We start from the raw sequence: 22,663 nt of genomic DNA, 5'->3' as shown, positions 1-22,663 counted from the left end.
GGGGCTGATGAATGTGGATTTCTTGGGCGTTCTGCAGAATAGAGGCCCGTAAGCCCATCAAGGTATGGATAATATCTGCATGGTCCATCAAGGGCATGACAATCACATTGAGTTGAGAATACATGTGGCATGCTCTAATAGGTTAGGATATTTTATGTCCCAACAACTTAGTCATCTAATAGTTATTCAATAAAAGACAAACAATATTATTTCAATTAAACATGAAATTTCAACTTTTTTCTTTTAGGTGAAGAGATTGTGAGTTTATTAGAAGACATTATCGAAGCTTACGATCATCGAGAATAGAAATCTAGATTATATCCGGAGGCTCCTTGTATCGACATACATCAAAAGCGGAAAATAAGGCTAACTTGGCCAATCTATAGGCCATCAAATTGGCAAAATAGCGGATGTGACAACTTATAAAGCTGCCCGAACCAATTCTAATATCTTCTGCCACCAATCCTAGTTAGGGACTACTGGTATGAATACCACCAAGAGTTTGAATCACTTGTAGGGCATCACCCTCTCAAATAATTTGAGATCAATTCTTATCCAATGTTAATTGAACAGTTAAACAATTTATGATTTAGTTGATTTGTTGCAAAGAATATTTAATGAATGAATTTGAAACTAGACGATTTTGATCATCTTGTAGCATTCAAAAATCAGATTTGTATTGTTTGCTCTTTGTGTTTAGGGTAATTGTTGGTGGTGTCATGTTGAAGTTAATTTATTGATTTAGTTTGTGCAAATTCCTCTCCATATCAAGCTTGGTTATTGGAGATTATGTACCTAATATGACATCCTCTTGTATTGTTTGGTTCTCTTATACTGTTCGATTTTCATCAATGAAATCACTATATCGTTGTTGTTCCCAAAAAATTGCGAAGATAGCCCAAAAAATTTTGACTGAAAAGGTTAGTAGCATCTTCCCCTATATTGTAGAAACAATCAAACGCAGACAAAACACAAGATGAAATAATGGCCATATGCCCATAAATAATTCACATAACACAAAAGTTGTCCAAACTTTAATCAACATCAACCAATCACAACACACATCAGGCCATGCACATACCATCAAAACAGTGCACCTCACCACCACCCTATAAAAACCCCACTCACACATAATTTAATTCCCTTCACTCTCCCCAATTTCCACTGTCTCTTCGCCTTCCTCTTCTTCTTCGCTCTTCTGTCAACCTTCAACTCCCTCCCAACAGTCAAAAAGTCAAAGCCCAAACCACCGTCCGATGACCACCTACGGCACGATCCCGACCTCCTCCTCGTCCTCCCAAGGCCCCTCCGGCGAGTACATCTCACGCGCCAAGGACCGCATCAGGGCCGGCCTCGGCGCCCGCCGGCCATGGAAGCTGATGTTCAACTTCCGGTCCTTCAACTTCCCCTCCTCCTTCTCCGACGCCTTCGGGCGGGTCCGATCGAACGTCGCCTACTTCCGGATGAACTATGCCATCGTGGTGCTCCTGATCCTGTTCCTCAGCCTGCTCTGGCACCCGATCTCGCTCATCGTCTTCGTCGTCATGATGGCCGCCTGGCTCTTCCTCTACTTCCTCCGCGACGAGCCGCTGTTGCTGTTCGGAAAAACGGTAGACGACCGCGTCGTTTTGATCGTGCTGTCGGTGGTGACGATCGTGCTGCTGTTCTTAACCCACGCGACGGTGAATATTCTGGTGGCGCTGCTGATTGGGGTTGTGTTGGTGATTGCGCACGCGGCGTTGAGGAAGATGGATGACTTGCCGGTGGACGAAGAGAACTCTGCGTTGTTGACTACGCCTGCATCTTCCTCTGCTTAAATACTCCAATTCGATTCTCTGTTTTCTTTTTCTTTTTCTTTTTTTGTAATTTATGGGTTTTGGTGATCGAAGTTGTTGATTGTATCTGCCACTCTGCTGCTGCACCCAATTTGTTGGTTTGTGATGAATCTAGTATTTTTTTGTTAATTTTTTTATGGTGGAAAATTGTTGTGCATTTTTGTTCCCGATTTTGTTTCCTACGTGCTCGTGTGTCTGTGTAATCTGGTTCTGCCTTGTCAAATGGTATTTTTACTTGTCCTCGCTCATGCTGATGAACTAGCCGATGAGCCGACCCTGGAGGAACCAGTCGTCATAACTTGAGTGGCATAGATGTTTCTGCGGAGTTGAACATGCTCAACTGCTCTTTTCTTAGATTGGAGTTGAACACACTTTTCTAAGGAACTACTAAAATTTTGTCTTTGCATTTCAGGATGCACTGCTCCAGAAACGGATCAAGTATAACTTGCAGGATCCCGATCTGCATCATTCTTTCATTATGTGGAGGGGATCTTCTGATTCCGGAGTCATATATATATATATGTTTCAAGTGGAGTCGTGGTTTTGTTGACTCGTGTCATTTGACAATTTTTGCTTCAGGAATGCTCTCCGGTGGGGAAAGAATACCGGTTCAGCTAAAACTAAAGCGTGCTGGTTCAGCAGTTTATAACAGAGCATCTTCACTGGAAGCATTGGTCAGTGTCCTTGGACCTTGTGGTTTCCTTGAACATATTTTGGTTCACTCTCATCTGAATCCAAAAAAGAAACACACGCACACGCATGCTAGTTCGTTTTTTCATAATAATCAAGCATGTTCTTGATGGCACCATACTTGTTGATATTCTACATGCTTATTTGAAATTACAATCCTCTAGGTAACTTATGATTCACTACCCAGTAAACAAGATTATGAGTTGGTAACATAAATTGAATGACATTCTGAGTTGTTAACATAAACTGAACGAGATTTTGAGTTGCTAACATAAACTGAACGGGATTCTGAGTTGTTAACATAAACTGAACGAGATTCTGAGTTGTTAACATAAACTGAACGAGATTCTGAGTTGTTATTATAAACTAAACTAGATTCTGAGTTGTTAACATAAATTGAACGAGATTCTGAGTTGTTATTATAAACTGAACGAGATTCTGAGTTGTTATTATAAACTGAACGAGATTCTGAGTTATTAACATAAACTGACGCTTCATATTATGTAGGTTGGTTATCTTTACCTGAATGATATGGAACGTTTAGAAGTCATGGTAAAGTTGGGATTCTCAACAGATTCTTCTGAGCAGTTAATTTGAGAGGAGCCTGAGGAGGTAAACGGTACGTCAACACAAGCCGTTTTGTGCATTCATGCAGTATACTTATTTATTTTTCTTGATAGATTGTCTTTGGCGGGGGGAAGGCTTTATGTTAATTTGTTTTCTCGTTGGTTTTCGATAGAGTCCTAGTTATGTCAATTTTGCATACATTGTTCGGCAATCTGCTTGTTCTTCTTGGCAGGCAAGCATCCTAGTGAACGAAGTGTTGCTTCTATATAATGGTGGGAGGAGATTTGGATCTTTGATTGTGGGTGGTAGGGGAGGTGCAAGTGGCGTTGCTGGGTGGTTGGGGAAGGGGTGAAGACTAGGCTTGGCATTTTGGACCCAACCCATTAACCCGACTCGACTTAACCCGTTAATATTTGTATTTGGATGGATGCTTAACGGGTCGGGTCGCTAACGGGTGAACCCGTTAAATAACGGATCATTTTGGGTCAACCCGTTAGACCCGTTAACACCCATTATCACCCGATAATTGAGGATATTTTAGTAATTTTAGTAAAGTCTTAATAACAAAAAATAAACTTTATGCAAAAAAAAAAATAATAATAATTGTTAAACGGGTGAAACGGATGACCTGTTAGCTTAACGGATCGGGTTCGGGTAACCCGTTAGCTTAACTGGTTGGGTTCGGATGACCCGTTAACTTAACGGGTCGGGTTGAACCCGATCCAAACTCAACCCGACCCAAACCTAATAAACCCGACCCGTTTACAGGTCTAGTGAAAACCATTGAGTGTGTTTGGGTTTGCGGAGCTTAGGGTGGATGTCTGAGGTGACTTTGGTTGGGTTTCTTTTTTGTTTTCCTTTTTTTCTTTCTAAATCCATTTTATATGTGGGATAAAACAGAGATTTCAAAGTAAATAAAAAATAAGTTCGGTTTAGAAAATTTGGGTCCCGAGTTAAAATTGACTTTAGCTTTGGATACTTCATATGGAGAAGTGATTTCCGAACACTTTTTTCTTTACACTAACAAATCAAAGAAAATTTAAATAACAACTCAGAATTTCGTTCAGTTTATAATAACAACTCAGAATCTTTTTAAACTGAACAAGATTCTGAGTTGTTATTGTTTTACACAACCAAGTCCTTTAATAAATCAAAGAAAATTTAAAGGACTTGGTTGTGTAAAAAATAAATAAATCTTTTTAATAACGAGGGAGATAAGTCATTCAATACTACGATTAACTAGTGTTCTAAAAAGTGTTCTAGGCGGATGCCTAGGTGTTGGGCAGTGGACCGTCACCATGATTTTTCCAAAAACATTCTATAAATCATCAAGGGTATTAGGCGGTGTCTAGGCGGCCGATTGGGTGGGCTAGGTGGCCTCGGCGGCAGACTAGGCGGTTCTGTTAAAAAATAATACGTCGTCGTTTCACTACACCACATAATATTGCAATGAAATCTTAAAGTTTGTGTATGAGATTAAAATGTTGATGTGATATAGAATAACACACAATCCTAAACCTTCTTCTTGATAGTTGTAGTATGTGTAAGTAGGGATCGTTTTAGGCCAGGGATTAGGAGGAATGTTAATCTACACAAATTAAACTCTAAATCACTAAACTAGACTCAAAAACAGAAAACTAAACTTAAACTACTCAAAATAAGCTAAACTGATTCAAAACACACAAACTAAGTTAAATTGACTTGAAACAAGAACTCAAGGGTGATTTGGACGAACTCTAAACTTAACTTGACTCAAAATACTAACAGGGGGTTGTTTTGACGAATTTAAAACTAAAACTAAGTAAGTTGCAGAAAACAAACTATAAACCATGAATGACAATGCTCCAAGTTAACCGTGAACTGGACAAATTAACCATCAGATTTTCCTAAATTCATTGAATTGGACTCAGCGACACAACCAAATTATTCTTATCAAGTTCCTTACATGAACTGTATAATAGAGATACATATCAAAGATCATTAAGTTCTATGAAAATCATAAGCATTGACAAAGCATTCGTAACTATGAACTACATGATACTCCTGTCAGGAATTTACTTAACGCGATCGTGACTAGCAACCTCCACTACTCGTAAATATAAATTCATAACTATTAGGTGAAACTCCCTTATATTTTAGCATCCCTGCATGCAAACTAAGTAAGTCTCCTTAATCAACACACAAGAATAAATTATCAATCAAATAGATAAGTAAATTGCATTCACGATTTATGAAACAATAACTGGATGTAATCAATTCATATCACATATATGTTCAGCTTTGAATTCTCCTCTAGCTAAAACGAAATTAGTTCCACATGTTTGCAATTAAACAAAGACAATTAAAATTAAACATTGAACTAAAACCAAGGATAAAATACACCTAGAAACGTTCCAGCAATCCAAATGTCTTAAATGGCAGGCACGGCTCCAAGCTTCTCCTCCTCCTTCCTTGCAAAGCTGCGACACTCTTAATATTTTTATCTCTGAATTTCTCTATAAAGCTCTACCCCCTCAATTTTGCGGCAAAGGTTGTATTTATATGGTAGATACACGACATTGTTTGTGGAGGAAAAGGATTAGTTGTTAGCATTGTTTTAGGACTCCTAGAAATCAGATAAGAGGTGTTTAATATGAAAAGGAGTCCCCCTTGCAACTAGAAATAAAGTAGGATAAGATAAGATAAGGTTAGTTTTGATAATGTTGGATAAGATAAGGTTGGTTAATATAATGTTCCTTCATTTTAGTTGATTCCTTATCTTCTATGTCTTGAATTAATTTCTCCATTTCTTTAGCACATTCCTAGCCTCTTTAAACTTCAAAAACGTCCATCCATTATACTCCATACGTATGCTATCCATTCCAAGTCCAAAATTGCTCCAAATTGCTCTTTCTTGTCACCTTTGCCAATTGGACCTAAAAACACACAAAAATAGCTTAAATCACTATAATAAACAGAAACTAACTCACTAAATGCAAAGAAACAAGCTAACAAAATCGCATAAATATGCTACTATCAAATGTTTTACATGTGAGGCATGAAATTGTAATTGCACCAAATTTGAGAAGTAAAGTGTAATTTACCCTTCATATATGTTGATTAAAAGATGGGATGGGCTTGCATTTTAATTTAGGCCATAAATTTGGACCTCACCCCCGGCGGCTCCATCCTTTTCTTCATGACGAACGAGTGAGGACCACGTTACCAAAATTTGAAGAGTTAATATTTGTTTAATACAAGCAATATTCTACACTAATTTATATTAAATAAAGTGGAAAAAGTTTAAACTCGGAACTCAATAAGTTGAAGAAAAAGATCTTCGTCACAAAATTAATCCACCACTTGTGTTAAGTAGTTAACTCATCTCACTGAACCCACAAGCCACAACGGCCACTACTAATTGTAAAACTTGGTACGACCAACTTCGCACTTTAGTTAACTTCTCATCTGAATTGACTTACAACCAACTAACATTTTGTCCAAAATTCTAAGAGTTAGTTTGGTATTATTGTGATTTGAAAAAAATAAAAAAAACTGCTCATGTTGTGCTTTGAGAATAAGCAGTTGTAAAATAAAGTACATGTTTGGTAAACTATAGTTGTAAAAGTGCTTTTAGCAAAAACAAGCATTGTTATAATGTTTGGTAAATTTTTATGTAAAACATTGTGATTTTGTAAAATGACAAAAAATTGCATAATAATGGATGTGTTTTTTTTTTTTTTTTTCTAGTACAATAATGGATGTGTTATTAATTTAATTTTTTTGGCAAAAAGGTCAATTATTAAATATACTTTGTTTCAAAAAAAATATTTATATCTTAATTGAAACCTATGTCAAATACTAATTAGTACGACAAATTGTTTTGAAATATTGAAATATTTCAAACAAAATAGCTAGGATTCATTTGCACGACATTATTAATGTACTTGAAATACCATCAATCAATTGATACATACTTCAAATAGAATAATTCAGAAGTTGTTCAATATAAAAGTAGTCTAACTAGATGCGTTCATCAATCTTTCATCTGGATAGTTGCACTATTCTTCATCATCGTCAATATCATTCTCTTCACAAAAGTCATCAGGGTCATCAAAAAGGCGATCACGTTCAAAATGCCTTCGAACGTAAACACCATAATTTGTAGTGAACAACTGTTTTTTTTTTTCTCAACTTGTCTCCTTGTTTAAGATAAAACCACTCACAATAGTAGCTACTTTCAAATCAGCATTGTGACATAGCTTACACAGTGAATTAAGGCAATTGAATTGTCACAAGTATGATAAGTTCAGAGGTGGAAATCTCAGTAGCTTGAATGAGACCTTATTTGCCAACTGTTTCAAGTGAATCACCCAAATTTGGCATCAAAATGAAATCTGTAACTCAAATCACTGATTCTCAATTATCTTTAACAATCCATCTCAGTGAGTAGCTGTTATCCTTCTCATCTCCATATAGGGTTCCGTCGTTTATGGCTAACGGAACACGATTGAAGACTTGAAGTGGTATTTTTCATTAGATTCACCAATAAAAGTTTCCAAAACCTTGCTATTCTTTTTACTATACACAAGTAAAATGCATGTGGCATTAACCAAAATATCAAAGGACTTATGGATTACGTTACAAAAAGGAGATCACATCTTTAGTCCACTAAATATGTGGTAGTTCTAAAAGGCGAGCGCTTCACAAATGGTTTTCGCATGAAGTCCGCCTTGCCCTGTCCCTCTCCCTCTCCCTAAAACCTGGCCTTAAATTCTCAAGAGAGAGCTTCTCGTACCCTTCCATCGCCTCATCTAGTAGCGGGCCGCTATAATGTTCCTTCTGCTGCTGCTGCTCTGACCAAAGTCGGCCACTCCGGCATCCCACATCATGACCATTCCGGCATCCTACATCATACCCGGGCGTTGACATGTAATTCGTGTCCATCATCATGTCACCTTCTAGCATGCGCAGAACCTTAAAGAACATGGACAAACATACATGTCTTTAGATTCAAGATAAGTTGCCTATTAATCCTAAAAGTGAGCTGTAACTGCTAGTCATTAGAACAAGTTGGGATGTCTTTTTTCCGGAGTTCCTCCTTACCTGAGACATGCGAGGCCTAGATTGAGGATCCCGCCGTATACATAGCGAAGCAGCGTGCAGCATGCAGTAAACCTCATGTTCGGAATAGAAGTTTTCAAGTCTGGGGTCAATCAGTTCATCAATGTCAAATTCTTCTAATAACGGGCGCGCCTGTGTTGGATCAAAAGTTATAAGCAATAAAAATCGAGCAACAGACTAGAACAAACATATGTATATTTACAACTTGCTTTATCATACCCATTCAGTGAGACATTGCTGCCCTTTAGGCCGGTTAAGGTCCACAGCTTTTCGCCCTGTAACAAGTTCCACCAAGACCACCCCGAAGGAATAAACATCAGCCTTTTCTGTAATTTGACCACTTTGAGCATATTCAGGAGCCAAATATCTGCAACACAGAACAAATCATCAGATAAATGCGGAGCAGCATATAACAGAGTTGGATGGAAGGTGAAATGGCATCAGCAAGGGCTGTTATTTGAGATTTACCCGAATGTTCCAATTACCCTTGTGTCCACACCCGTGTCCCCATCAGGCTGCCACCTTGCGAGGCCAAAATCCCCAACCTAGCAAGGAAAGTGGATAAAGTCAACAACATTTTTATCTACTAACTAGCTAACAATATACACAACTCATGCATCTGAAAACAGGACTACAAGTTCGCAGTACCAGTGGCTCAAAATCATGGGTGATGAGGATGTTGTTTGGTCGCATGTCACGGTGCACAATGCAACCCACTCTGCATTCTTCATGAAGATATCGTAGCCCTCGAGCTGCCCCTATAGCAATCTTTTGCCGTGCAGACCATTCTAAAGGCTCACGATGTCGCCCTGAAACAGACGTAGAAGATCTTTGTAAGTACGCAATATACACAACAACAACAAAGCCTTTTCCCACTAAGTGGGGTTGGCTATAAGTACGCAATATAGTTTCACAAAAAATTGACAGCAAGTATCATTCAATACAAAATACGTTTACCGCTGTCGGAAAAAGAAATATTACCGTATAGATGAGAATCCAATGACCCATTGCATATATACTCATAGACCAGCAATCTTCTTTTATCCTCGATACAGAATCCAATCAACATGACAACATTTCGGTGCTGAGCACAGCTCAGGACTTCTACTTCTGAACAGAACTCCTGATCACCCTGAGAACTAGCCAATTTGTGTTGCTTGACAGCAACAGCCTGGCCATCCGGTAGCACCCCTCTGTGAACGGAACCAAAACCTCCTTCGGCCAAAAAATTGGCTTGTGAAAATCCTCCGGTAGCAAGCTCGAGCTCTGCATAGCTGAACCACCTTGGAGGCTTTCCAAATACAGGTGCCTTGTGTTGACATATTGAACATAATGGAGGGGGGCCTGGAGGAGCATTTCTGGACAGTGAAATTGCTTCTCTCAGATTTCCACTGAACTCCATGTCAGCTCTATAATTGGGCATTCCAATTCCAGCATCTCTATCAATTTTTGAAAATTTCGCTAAAAAGGCCTTGGAAGTAGATGCTTTCGAGTTATCGTTACTTCTGTGTGAGCTTTCTTCCATGTGTTGCGAGGATGGATGATGAGAATCAAGAAATTCAGCTATCCATGGTTGGAACCTCATACTACCTGAAGATGATAAATGTTCACTATCTGTGTCTGAACTACTGTCATCAAGTACTTTGTTTTCTTTACTAACTAATGATTCCACTTTCTTCAGATCTTCAATTTTTTCTGGAATGAAAAAAGGTGAAGTTCCTGGATCTGAACTTGACACCGATGAGGTACCAGCCTCAGTTGCTGTGAATGGTGTCCCAAGCTCTGGACTACTAGTTGGAGTCACAACCGGCCCTCGAATGGAACTCAAAGAATTATTCTTCTGGTTGGGATGTTTATCAGACCCTGCACCATGCTCAGACGGCAAGGAACTGGCCAATTCAGGTTCCTTTTTAGATGATCCATTCAAATTCAAGCGAAGAACCTTTGGCTGGGAACGCTTCATAACCACAATGTTGCACTGCAGCTCTTCCATGCAGTGTTTTTCCTCATGTTTTAGATGTCTGTAAAAATCACAAACCCATTAATGTTTAGGCAAAGGTATATAGTTTCAACGCAAGACATGGTGATCCAGAATCCTGTTAATAAAGTAGTAAACTACAAGTAATAATCCTATTTGTGGAAAAGATAAACAAATTGAGCATTACTTGTCTAAAACAACCCAACTGGCTTGAGCTTTTTTAGCCTCTACCGCCACAGAACCAGAAGGTGATCCAGAAATAATTTTTATCTTGACATTTATCTGCAAAATAGTCAAACAAGGCGTCAATATACATGGAAATGTACGTTTTGAATACTAATAGGTATTATTAAATATCATTGAACTTACCTTATTTGGATCATAAACTTCATGGAGCTGAAGGATCATCTGAGAGCAGGAATCTGATATATCGCATTTCAGCTCAGAGGTTGTTCCTGTATGAGACTTCCGGTGACCATTGGCACAATCCCCTGCAAATCTTGGGAAGCCCCATAACTTTTTACCTGAAAATTGGGGAACATGAATAAGTTGTCAGCATCAAAATTTGTAACATGTAAACAAATTGCGAAAATGGAAAGAGTTGCTGGATTTAGAGCTTAAAGACTAAGGTTCGACTTCAGAATTTTACTAAAACTTGAGTGCAAGTCTTTTTTCACAGCAATTAGTAGAGTTGTGTACTTGAACAATTCAATCAAACATCCTGATAACCTCCTCAAATAACTCAAATAAATTCAAATTGCATCGTAAGCTGTAGTCAGAGTCGATGAGAAACATACAGGCAACCTCACCAACGAAGAAAACATTAAAAGTTAATCAATGAAAAAGAATGAGCTACTACACAGTCCTAATGGCAATAAACAGAGAGTACCAACCCCTTTTGAAAGTAGGATGGTAAAATTAAAAAGAGAACTATTAGGATCTATGCATTGAAGTAAAACGCACCTATTACATATTCCTTAAACACGAAAATAGGCAAAAATTAGAAAAGTGTAAAGATACCTGAACTTTGAGAGGGCACAACCACAAGTAGTGTTATACAGTCACCAGGTTGAACAACATGAGTCAAGGCCCAGACCAGAGCAGTCTTAGGAACTTCTTTGGAGGCCTTAACCGTGACAACAACCTTCTCAGCGTCATCGGAGCCCTTCTCCTGCCTCCCCCGCTTCGGTTCTCGACTCATTACCAAATTTTACACCACACTATTGCAAAATCACCTTCCTTTAAACGTTCAATCTCAAATGCCCTCAAAACCACAAGCAAAGATACACATCCAAACGAATATTTCCATAATTAGATTGCCCCCCACTGTTCTAGATTCCGAACATATACCATCAGACATGCACCACCATTCCCTCTAGCAACCTAGCTGCTGTAGAACCTGCATTGAAAAGACCCTTTTACCCAAGTCACCTAAATTCCCAAGAACCTAACTTAGAAACCCAATTGGGATCCTCACTTTCTCAAACAGTAAAAAAATTTGTATGAACACTCCCAGATTGGTATCAATATTTTCCAGTTCTGGACACCCTTTTGGCTCTGAAAGCAAGATATTGATTCTCTACTTCAAAAAAACAAAAACAAAACAGTGCTTTGATTTTACACTTTCTGACGCCTAGCAACGATGAGAGAATCAATGCAGAATATGCAAAGCGACACAGAAGTATCAGACTGCTTTCGATCCTTCAAATAATTGAGGGGTGAAACAAGTGGGGCAAAAAGTAAAAACGGCCAAATCAAGTTCCTCAAAGAAAAAGCTTCAGATTTTCCGAGCCCACAGCATGATGTACCCAGAAAGAACAATCAAATCACCAGCAGCAACAAATATGTAGCAGATTCTGTTCAAAATCAAATAATTATGGACTGCAAAATGGTTGAATGGGGTAAAAATTAACAAATGTAAACTCAAGGTCCCGATCCAAAAAATTTCTACTGGCTTTCCTCAGTTTTCTCAGCAACCAAACAAATATCAACAAAAATCGAAGTATAAAATATTAAATTTGTACCAGTTAACATAAAATATTTTAAACCCAAATCAGCAGATTACAATATGCCTGAAATCTTCCCCAACCCACCACCCCAAAAATTCAGAAAAACCAATACAAAATCAACAATTTTTTAGAAAGCCCCATAAACACCAAGACTAAACTGGAAGAAAATACGGCATTTTACAACCAGCCCCACTTCACCCACTACGTGAAAACCATTAAAAATCCAGAAAATATTAAATAAAAAAAAAAAAAAAAGGATAGCTTCTATAGGGACAATATGTCTATTCTATATATGGATTAAAGCCTGAAAAAGCGATCAAGATTAAACCCAGCAGCAAAAAATTACCAAACAAAAAAAACCATTACCAAATTCAACTCTTGAATTTTACTCTTCCTTCACGGCAGAGAAGAACAGAGAACAAGGGAAAGTGAAAGTAAATCTTTAGGGTTTGTGGGGATTGAAGAAATGATAGATATGTCATAAATGGTAATGCAGGGAAAGTTCCTGTGAAGGTAATAAAATGTAAAATCAAAATCAATGAGACAGAGACTGAAGAGAGAGAGAGAGAGAGAATCACCGAATACAAATATTTACTGCATTGTTGTACAAGCTCAGAAACAATAAAACTCAAAGACTCACACACAAAGATGAGAGAGAGACAGACAGCTCACAGGTCAGAGACTCAGAGACCGAGAGAGAGGTGTCACTGTAATTTTCCGCAGTGGATCGCCGTCGAGGAGTGAGCTGTGAAAAATACACCTAGTTCTTGGTTTTATTACTGATTTGACCTTTTTTATATTGTTGTTTGGAGACTAGGAGACCGACTATGTCCAACCGAAAGCTAGCTATAAAGCTCGTTTTAACCCTCTAGTCTTCTAAAAAATTAATTTTTTAATGAACAATATAAGGTCATATTTCTTATCATCTCCAACCGAATGTCATAGGGCTCGTTTTAGCCTTGTCATAAAAAATAGTCTTTAATCGAAGGTCAAAGGATCATAGGACCAAACATAATTTATTATTTAAAAATTACAAAAAAAATTTAAATCCAATGGCTAACTGACGTCACTTAGCCGTTGGATTTGAATTTTTTTTAGCTATAAATAGGGTGGATATTGGGTTATAATTCACACAACTTTGAATTCAATTTATTTCAATTCAATCTCTTTTAATTCAAGTTTGCAATGAATTCCAACTTTGGATCCTCTTCGGATTCCAACTGTGGGTCTTCATCCAATTCCAAATTGGAAGAAAAATAGGCATAGATGAGATGAGAAGATGAGGAGTCTAATGAAGAAGATGAAGCATGACGCAACGCACAAAACATATCAGCAGCCATAGCTGCGGCCATGGTGTGTCAGGCAACTGCGCAACAACCTCAATGGTGTGGCTCTATTGCTGGTCACTCTTACAAACCACGAAACAGAGCGATGGCGCATGCCAATCTGATGAACAACTACTTCAACCCCAACTTGGTGTACATAGAAGATGATTTCAGACGTCTCTTCTAGATGAGGTGTCATGTCTTCGAGCGTATACTTCGTGATGTCCGGCAGGTCAATCCATACTTTCGACAGAAGCAGGACAGAGCAGGCTGCCCTGGTTTCTCACCTCATCAGAAGGTTACTGTTGTACTCCAAATGATGGCTTATAGCTCCCCAACTGATTCGATGGATGAAACCCATGGTATATCTAAGTCTACATGCCTTGATACTCTTGAATAATTATGTGTCACAATTGTTCTGGTTTACAAAGACGAGTACCTCCCCAAACCAAATCAAGAAGATCTGGATCAGCTCATTCGCAAAGCTGGAGATCGTGAGTTTCCAAGCATGATAGGGTCATTAGACTGCATGCATTAGGATTGGAAGAACTATCCCACAGGATGGCAATGAGACTTATGCGGAAGGTCGAGAAAGCCAAATGTTGTATTAGAGGCGGTTGCTTCATATGACACATGGATTTGGCATGCTTTCTTTAGAGTCCCTAGATCCTAAAATGACATTACAGTTCTTGGTCATTCACCTCTCTTCAATAGCCTGACGAAAGGTAAAACACCTCAACTTGACTACTATATCAATGGTCATCAATACAATATGGGGTATTACTTGGCAGATGGCATCTACCCAAAGTGGGTGACACTTGTCCAAGCAATTCCAAACCCTAGGAATGACGCCGAAAAGTTGTTTACGTTACACCAAGAGGCATACCGGAAAGATGTTGAGAGAGCTTTCGGTATTTTACAAGCATAGTGGAAGATCATTAGAGAACTAGCAAGAAAGTTGAGTCGAGAAAATTTGGACTCCATAATTATGTTTTGCATCATATTACACAATATGATAGTGGAGGATAAACGAGATGAGTATATTGATGGAGAGTCCGATGACGACCAAGACGATCCAAATAGGTCAAGAATGGCTCGTGCAAAAATATATGATGGGCCTAATTTGTCTTTCAATCCAAGAACTGGTAGTAACTCTATAAATGAGTACATGAGACGCTATAGAATGATACGTTCCCGTGCCACAAACAAGTACCTAGAACAAGATCTTGTTGCACATCTTTGGGGCAAAAATAACATGGAGTAAGCGTTTAAGTTTTATGTTGTTAAATGTTTTTAAAAATGTTGTTTAAGTTTCATTTTGTTAAATGTTTTTTTTATGTTGTATAATTTTTATGTTGTTTAATGTTATTTAATGTTATTTAATGTTGTTTAATATTGTTTAATGTTGTTTCATGTTATTTAATGTTATGTAATGTTTAATGGTTTAGAAGTTATAGGAAAAAAAAAGAATTTTTACAAAGTTTAAAACATATTTTGTAAAAAAAAATATAAAAAATAAAACTATATAAAAATAAATAAAAATAACAACTAACAGTCATCAACTAGCTGTTACAAATTTGAATTGGAGCCCGGCCCAGGGCCAGCTGGCTGGCTGGCTAGTTTGGGCCGGCTAGTTGGCCATATGGCCATTTTTTGTCCAGTGGGGCCCACGAGCCCTCTGCCCTGGCCCTCGGGCTATTTTCGGCCCTCTGGCCTTCTAGATCATTCGATTTGAGATGGCCTTACGGGATCGTTTTTGTATCTAAATTATTTATTAATAAAACTCTGATTATCAACCAAAGTAATTATATAAACATAAATTTTGCTTTTTTTATAACAACCTCACAGCTAAATTAGTATAAAATGCTTTTTTTGTTTTTAATAAAAAATATTATTTACACTAACTTCATAACGAATCGAAGTAGCAATAATATTTTTTTTTTAAACTAATCACACATTATAATTAAAAAAATTAAATAAAATAAGATTTTTTGTCACAGCCCGTTCCAAAATATTACATTCGTGGCTGTGAATGGACGAAATTGCCCTTAAGAAATACTAAGTATGTGAAGCTCAAATTGTTAATTATCTAGGTTCCTAAGTTTTGAAAAATACCCAGTTTCCGGCGACCTCCGAGGCTTTCGAGGCAGTTTCCGGCCAAACCACGGCGAACTAGGTGTTGTGCAAGGTACCATTCTCTTTGTATCTTCAAGGGCTACAACTTTAGTTTTTGAATCACTTGATTTCGTTGAGAAATGACAAAGTTATGGCAATTTGAAAAACTGCCCGGAAAACGGCCGCCGGAAAAACCAGTCCGGCGACCCAAGGAAGAAGAAGGTGCTACAGTAAAAATAAAAAATAAAACTAAAATTATTTTAAAAATATGTCGACGTCCGTGACGTCGAGTAGATCACTGTGTTATATTCATATACCTAAATTGAACACCGTATGAGAAAGTTATTGAGGAATTGTTGGTTAGGTGTTCAAATAACGTTTTATAGTTTTCACATTTAGGTGAAAATGTGAATTGATGATCCGACCGTTGGATCGTCACCAAACTTTGATACGTTGTAATACGTAATATTTGAGGATTATTGGAACTTACGGATTGGGAATCCGAGTTACGGATCTTCCGGAATTGGAATTGTAAGTCCATAATATAAAATGTTAACCGTCACTTAGTTTTGGAAATTGACGGAAATCCGACCGTTGGATGGTAATGAAATTTTAGGATGTTGTCCTAGAGGTATATTGTGGACCTCTGGAAGTTATGGATTTAAAATCTGAGTGGCAGATCTTTCGGATCGAACTACGTAGTGACGTATTTTATATAAGTTAAATATTCTATCGATATGAATTCTGAGGTTGGATTTGATTACTATTCTAGGCGGCGATCGTCGTGACGCCTTGATGTGTGGTGCTAGGGAGTTGTTGGATGAACTCCAGGTAAGTGGGCAGTTTTGTTTTCCGTATATATATATACTTGACGTTTCCCAGAAATTGAATTGAAATGAAAATATGTTTAAAATGAAATGCATATGAGTTATGTGGAAAAACGGGAAGTGAAATACCATGCTTAGAATTGATATGAAAAGTATATAGAAATGTGAGTTGAAATGCCATGCATGAATTAATATATGATGCATATGTATGAATTGGTGCGGTGGACGCACATGTAAGAATTAATATATGATGCATATGTATGAATTGGTGCGGTGGACGCACATGTAAGAATTGATTTATGATGCATATGTATGAAATGGTGCGGTGGACGCACAGGTGAGTATCAGGTGATTATTTAAATACTGTTATGATGATGTTGATATATATTGAGCTCAAATCCTGCACCATGGTTTAGTGCTTATAGTATTCACCGCATCGCACGCTCGCCTTGGATCCAAGTAGATGCTAGTCGTACAGTCCACGCGGAGTGGGTACGACAGACCAGTCGCGAGAGTGTTAGTGAGATTCCGACTGGTGGGTGACCTTAGATTATGTGCACAGATGATTTATGAGAAGCACTAGAGCGTAACTTGTGTGCAGAAGGCCGGACGGGTCACAGAGGTGACTCCGGTAGAGTGATAATGATAGATTTTGAGCTCTAGGTTCAACCGTATAGGGCTATTAGAGGGCCTACGGTTGATTACTTTCTTGCACCTGATATGATTATGTTGATGCATTCATACCTTATTACTGTTGAGATGATGTGGCATGGCATAATTAATATGAGAAATGTTGAGATGACATGGCATGGCATGATTGATAAAGAGATAATGTTGAGATAGTAAAAATGAAGTTTTGAGAATATATATGTATATTTATATTTTACATTTCTGGGAAAGTATACAGGTTTTACGGAGAGGGGTTACAACGTTTTGAGAAATGTTTGGATTTGGAAAAGAATTGTTTTACTGACCCACTCAATTTTGGTTTTGCGCCCCTCCAGGTTCAGGAATCACAAAGGTGTGGTGACTACGAGGAATTCGACGGTGTTCTGACAGATTGGACAAAATTAGGACTCACCTTCGGGTGTATCAACTTAGAAATTGTATATTTAAAGCTTCCGTACTGTGTAAATGGTTACGTCACTCTCACGTGACGGCCAGCATGCCCTCCTTCGGGACGGGGTGTGTGAGTTGGTATCAGAGCATGGTTGCAATCTTGGACATCTTGAGAAGTTTCTAGTGAATTCTGTCAGAACTACACCGCCTCGTAGCAAACCACGTAGTTAGAGGAATTTAGTCTCCCTGATTTAGCGGTTTGGGGGAAACTATTATTATGGTGATTCAGTATATTATCAAAATGGACATTTTAAGACGGGTTATGAGTTGAATTTGAATCACCTTATGAAATGATGAACCTGAGGGAGCGAAGTGACGGTTTAACCAATTGGAAAAGATGTTTCGGAATATGCAAGTCAAAGGAATCTTCCTTCTGACAAGGGGTCGAGACGACTACCTGGTTTTGGTTATGAATTTGTATCCTGGTGGAAACAGGAGTATGAATTGTTGTCACCAGAGGAATCAGTCGATTGAGAATTGTTTAAGGACTTGTTTAAGGAAAAGTTTATCCCTCCGACATTTATCGATGGTAGTAAGCAAGAGTTTGCAAATGTGAATCAAGGAAGGTGATGATCGAGGGATATTATAGAAAGTTTTCAGACTTGCCTCGTTCTATCCAGATATTGTTGTTAATTTGGTGGAGGTGTTATGTTGTTTTAAGCTGGGTGGCAAAAAGGGAAGTGGTATTTTGGGTGACCACTATCCATTATACTTCTTACCAGGAATATACGAGATGTTGTTGAGCCTTGAGGACTCTGAGAACATGATCAACGAGAGTAAAGAGGAATAAGAAAAGAATGGGAATTAAAAGAAGACAATAAAGTTAATGATTCGTCATATCAAGAATATCGAAGGATTCAGAGCTTCGAAAGAAGTGAAGCTAGAGTTAATTCTTCCAGCTGAGGTTTTAATGTCGCTGGTCAGAATAAAAGTGATGGATATACTGGTAATCCCCGATATTTGAGACAAGGTGTCTCGAGTAAAGGAAATGTACCTTGTGCAGCAGGTACAAAATTAACACTTTGGGAAGTGTGAAATTAATGAATGTGTTTATGTGAACAGAAGGGACACAGAGTTGTGAATCGTCCCTAGAATCAGTTGTACTCAACAATTTTCCATGAAATCATAGTGTCGATTCAGCAGAGTTATGGATTTAGTAGTTTGGTCGGATTGACCGTGAGTACAGAGATATTTGATGAGTTATATGTTCAGCCGTACGGACCATGAGAAATGGATTTGACTGACACATGAGAAATTGGTGAGTTATAGGCTCGGCCGTGCCGACCACGCGGAGTGGATCCGGCCGACGTATTATTGAGATAAGAGTTGAATCAACCGTATTGGTCATTCTAGTTGACTTCGGCTGATATATTTCTTATTATGTATGTTATTACCTTGAGAGTAGTAAATAAATGTAGTTGAGATGAGTGTATGTATTTTGCATTGAGTGACAAAATAGTAATGTTATATCTTTGTGAGTGGTTGCCTACTTATCGAGACAACGATGATTTATCAGTATTGCGGGCTGCAGACCGTAATATTAATAACTCATTCGTGGATTCGTTAAGCAAGCAAACCGGTAGGTTATTTTATGTTAATGTTGTACTTATTTAGAATGTTCAGTATTAATAAAGTATATATTGTATCAGTTAATTCTGTTCCATTAGATTGGTTGGTTATAATTGTGACAAGACGAAATGTTATGGGAAACCAGTACTTTCCATCGATCTGGATGAACAGAGATTACTTTTGTAAGTATGCAAAGTGGATTGAGTTCAGCCATTATTTATGCTGTGAAAGCAAAGAGATTGTTTTCGAAAAGCTGTCAAAAATACTTAGCTCATGTGGTGCTAAATGATGTTGTTTGGAGTAGTGTGAATAATGTCGAAAGAGTTAGACTTTTCTTGATGTCTTCTCTGAAAGTATACCTGGATTGTCTTCAGGCAGAGATATGAGGTTCATTATTGATTTGTTGCCAGGTATAAATTTATGTTAAAGTTTGGTGTTTGGAGATTGGAATAAGGACCATGTGGGATCCCCACATCCCTCAAAACCCTCCTCATTTCCCGTTCACTGTCTTTCTCTCTCCTCCCTCACGAAACTCTCAGTTCTCTCTCCCTCTCCTTCGAACTCACGGACCAACCACCAAAACCACCCTAAATCTATACCAACGTCAAGTTTGAGACCACCATTGGAATCCTGAGGACTTCACGATCACGTTGGTATCCATTTCAGGTAAGTTTTACTTCGGAAAACCTAGATTCTAAACTCCCCATGAAAGTGTACTGTTCATGAGCTTTGAATTGGTTGATTTTTAGGACAATCCAAGCTCATAGTGAGCTTAGTGAGGTCCCAAGGAAGCTCGGGGTGTGTCATTTTTCACATACAGTGTTCGTGGGTATCTGCTAATATGTATGGCCTGAAGCATTGTTTGGTTGCTCTTTTTGCCTTTATAAATACGACTTGAAGCGGTTGTCTAGGGGCAATTAATTTAGATTTCAAAAATGTGGTTGCCCGCTTAAATTTTCCTTTTTTCATTTTTTTACACAGCAATATATATATATATATATATATAGATATGCATGAGAAAGTGACATGTTTTAAAGTGAGCCATATTATAAAACAATCCGAGTGAATCGGTACAGAAATTTTCATTTTTTTACTGTCGAATATATCAAGTAAGAGCATCTCCAAATGAGATGTCAAAATATACACATCAACTATAATAGTAAAAAAAGACCACACTAATATTCTACAACCGAAGTGCCAAATCCTATATGACGATGATATGGATTGACATCAAAAGAGGTTGCTGTCAAATTTGATAGCAGCTTCAAATGTTTTTTTTATTAATTATTAAATGTATTTTATTAATTTTTAATTAGTTTAAACATTTATTATAATTAATGTTGAGTTGACCGATGCAATTATCCTACTTTTTTCTTCTTTTCAATCAAGGAATGTGAACTAATTACTGATTACTTTATATGTCTTTTATTAAATTTTAATAAGTTTAATATTTATTTTATAAAGTAATAATTTAATTTGACATATTGGTTGGAGAATAAAACTTTAAAAGATGTCAAAGTGTCATATAAGCTGTCAAAATTTAAATTTTATGTTCAAAATTTGATATCTCATTTGAAAATGGTCTAATACAATTAAAACACATTACTAATTGGTTTTGTAATTTTTTTTTTTGAACAAACGATATTATCTAAGTAAGGGAGTGAGAGAGTGAATCAAGCCTCATAATAGACTTGCAATAATGTGGTTCAAAATCGCATTTGGTGAGATTCGAACTTAAGACCTTTCATTTACAACATAGCCGGCCCTGATGGTGTGCAAAAGGTGCCACCGCACAGGGCCTCCGATTTGGAAGGGCCCCCAAAGTTTCTTTACATGTAAACAGATACCTATTATATACTTAAATATGCAAGAAAATAATAATCACCACATTAGCGCTAGTGGTGTAGGCCTTTTAATCTTCTTGCACATGGCCCGGGTTCGAGTCCTTGTAGAACTATTTTGCTATTTTTAAGTTTTGCAAATTTATTAACTTAAAAAGTTGATAAGTTTTACACAAAAAATCATGCAACATATTTCGAACTGAAGACCTTTCAAGACAGGAAACACTCTTGTCCACTCAAAGTGGTGCTCTAATTTGTAGTATTTAAATTTTATAGATACAAATTGAAAAAAAAAATAACAAAGAAAATATAGTATTAAAAAATGAAGAGCCTCCATCTAAATCTTGAAGCAAACCCTTAAATTCTCAGGGACAGCCCTGATTTACAAGTGGAGAAGAATACAAGTAGACAATAATACTAAGTGGTGTAATATTTGTTTAAATTAAAGGTTATTCAAGGAAATTAGTTTGATTTAAGGGGAATTTAATTTGAATAAAAGGTTCTTAAAAGGAAGTGAGGGAGAAGGTGGAAGAGTGAATTAGCCGAAAAGTTGTATAACTTGATCATTTCAATGTCCTAAAGTTATGCTAATTATTTGAGCTATATTTAGCTAAAATTAAAATTGATTGAGGTTTAAATAAGAGGAAATTGTAGAAATAGTCCCTCAACTTTAACTCAATTGGAGCAATGGTCCCTCAACTTTATTTCCATGACTATTGGTCCCTCAACTCGTCAAAATATGTAGCTATGGTCCTTTTTCTTAACACCATCAATAACTCAGTTAAATTCAGTCATGTGCGTGGCACATGACACTGACTATAAGGGTAATTTAGGAAACAAATTATTTCCCAGATAAAAGCATCCTCATGACCAGGTTGCATTCGATGCCCATCCCCAGGTTGAATTCAATATTCATCCCTAGGTTGAAGTTGATACCCATAGCTGTCTGCAATATTACCCAGTCTTAATCATGATAATTGATGTTAACTTATGACAACATGGTAGAAGGTAGTGGACAATTGGTAAAAAAATGATCGTTGTCGTTGGACTCAAAAAGCTGTGTGTACCGTATACAAACTTAAGAACTGCAGGTTCTGCATATTCGACAAGAAGGTTGTTTCACGTCAACTTTGCATACCTAGAAAGACTTGGGTTGCATATATTTATAGCCAATATACATATTACATCATCTATTCCAGGCCTCCATGGTCTATCCACATCAAAAAACAAGCATCAACATCATCTATTTCAAAACCACCATGGTCTTCACATCCTCCATCAAAAAACAAGTAGTAACATCAACTAATCGAGGCCTCCTTGGTCCATAAACATCAAAAAACAAGCAGCAATATTATCTATTTCAAAGCCTGCATGGTCTTGCTTGGTTCCCCATCCCTTTGTATCCACCCCTTCTCACCTAAATCAAAGAATTGATTCAGTAAATCAAATCCAATTGGCATATAATGTATGAGAAAATAATCAAAGATAAACTTACAGGTTGTTTTCCCTTTCCTTGTTGCCCTGCTTGAGAACTGACATGTTGCTTTTTCTTTCCTTGAGAGTTAATTGGAGCTCGTGTTTCGGTGTTCCCTTGAGACATTTGTGTCCCTGAAGTTTGAGAGTTTGCTTGGGCATTTTGAGTTGTTGCTTGAGTGTTTACTTGTTGAGTCTCCTGCATTAACCCA

General features: G+C 37.6%; 2 protein-coding genes and 1 long non-coding RNA gene across 7 annotated transcripts; 2 read left to right on the top strand and 1 right to left on the bottom strand.

The window, feature by feature from the left end:
- The first annotated feature begins 1,127 nt into the window (after positions 1-1,127).
- On the top strand, positions 1,128-1,964 carry LOC126610136 (PRA1 family protein F3-like). The gene has a single exon (XM_050278124.1). The coding sequence runs from the start codon at positions 1,257-1,259 to the stop codon at positions 1,815-1,817; it is 561 nt and encodes a 186-aa protein (XP_050134081.1). The 5' UTR covers positions 1,128-1,256; the 3' UTR covers positions 1,818-1,964.
- A 5,557-nt stretch (positions 1,965-7,521) lies between these two features.
- Positions 7,522-12,928, bottom strand: LOC126610133 (inactive protein kinase SELMODRAFT_444075-like). Of its 5 annotated transcripts, none has more exons than XM_050278117.1 (10): positions 12,823-12,928; positions 11,194-11,572; positions 10,543-10,697; positions 10,361-10,455; positions 9,177-10,216; positions 8,844-9,004; positions 8,664-8,740; positions 8,415-8,562; positions 8,178-8,327; positions 7,522-8,048 (listed from the first exon to the last, which is right to left on the bottom strand). In XM_050278117.1, the coding sequence occupies exons 2-10, from the start codon at positions 11,372-11,374 to the stop codon at positions 7,776-7,778; spliced, it is 2,280 nt and encodes a 759-aa protein (XP_050134074.1). In that variant the 5' UTR covers positions 11,375-11,572; positions 12,823-12,928; the 3' UTR covers positions 7,522-7,775. The 5 variants fall into 5 exon arrangements, with proteins under 5 accessions (XP_050134074.1, XP_050134075.1, XP_050134076.1 ...); XM_050278118.1 differs by having other exon boundaries at positions 12,761-12,884; XM_050278119.1 differs by having other exon boundaries at positions 12,855-12,876.
- A 2,679-nt stretch (positions 12,929-15,607) lies between these two features.
- Positions 15,608-18,710, top strand: LOC126609862 (uncharacterized). The gene is made up of 3 exons (XR_007618308.1): positions 15,608-15,695; positions 16,395-16,453; positions 17,454-18,710. It is a non-coding gene; the product is annotated as an uncharacterized LOC126609862 (long non-coding RNA).
- Positions 18,711-22,663: the final 3,953 nt, after the last annotated feature.

The sequence above is a fragment of the Malus sylvestris genome, chromosome 17, assembly GCF_916048215.2.
Source record: "Malus sylvestris chromosome 17, drMalSylv7.2, whole genome shotgun sequence".
NCBI lineage: Eukaryota > Viridiplantae > Streptophyta > Magnoliopsida > Rosales > Rosaceae > Malus > Malus sylvestris.
This window is presented reverse-complemented; position numbering and strand designations above follow the sequence as displayed.

Bases quoted from the DNA above. Each gene is read 5' to 3' on its own strand.
- LOC126610136 (XM_050278124.1), top strand. From the start codon at position 1,257: ATGACCACCTACGGCACGATCCCGACCTCCTCCTCGTCCTCCCAAGGC.
- LOC126610133 (XM_050278117.1), bottom strand. From the start codon at position 11,374: ATGAGTCGAGAACCGAAGCGGGGGAGGCAGGAGAAGGGCTCCGATGAC. The intron at 10,698-11,193 runs GTATCTTTACAC...CCCAATTTTCAG, and splicing joins TGTGCCCTCTCAAAGTTCAG to GTAAAAAGTTATGGGGCTTC. The intron at 8,049-8,177 runs GTAAGGAGGAAC...ATGTTCTTTAAG, and splicing joins CTAGGCCTCGCATGTCTCAG to GTTCTGCGCATGCTAGAAGG.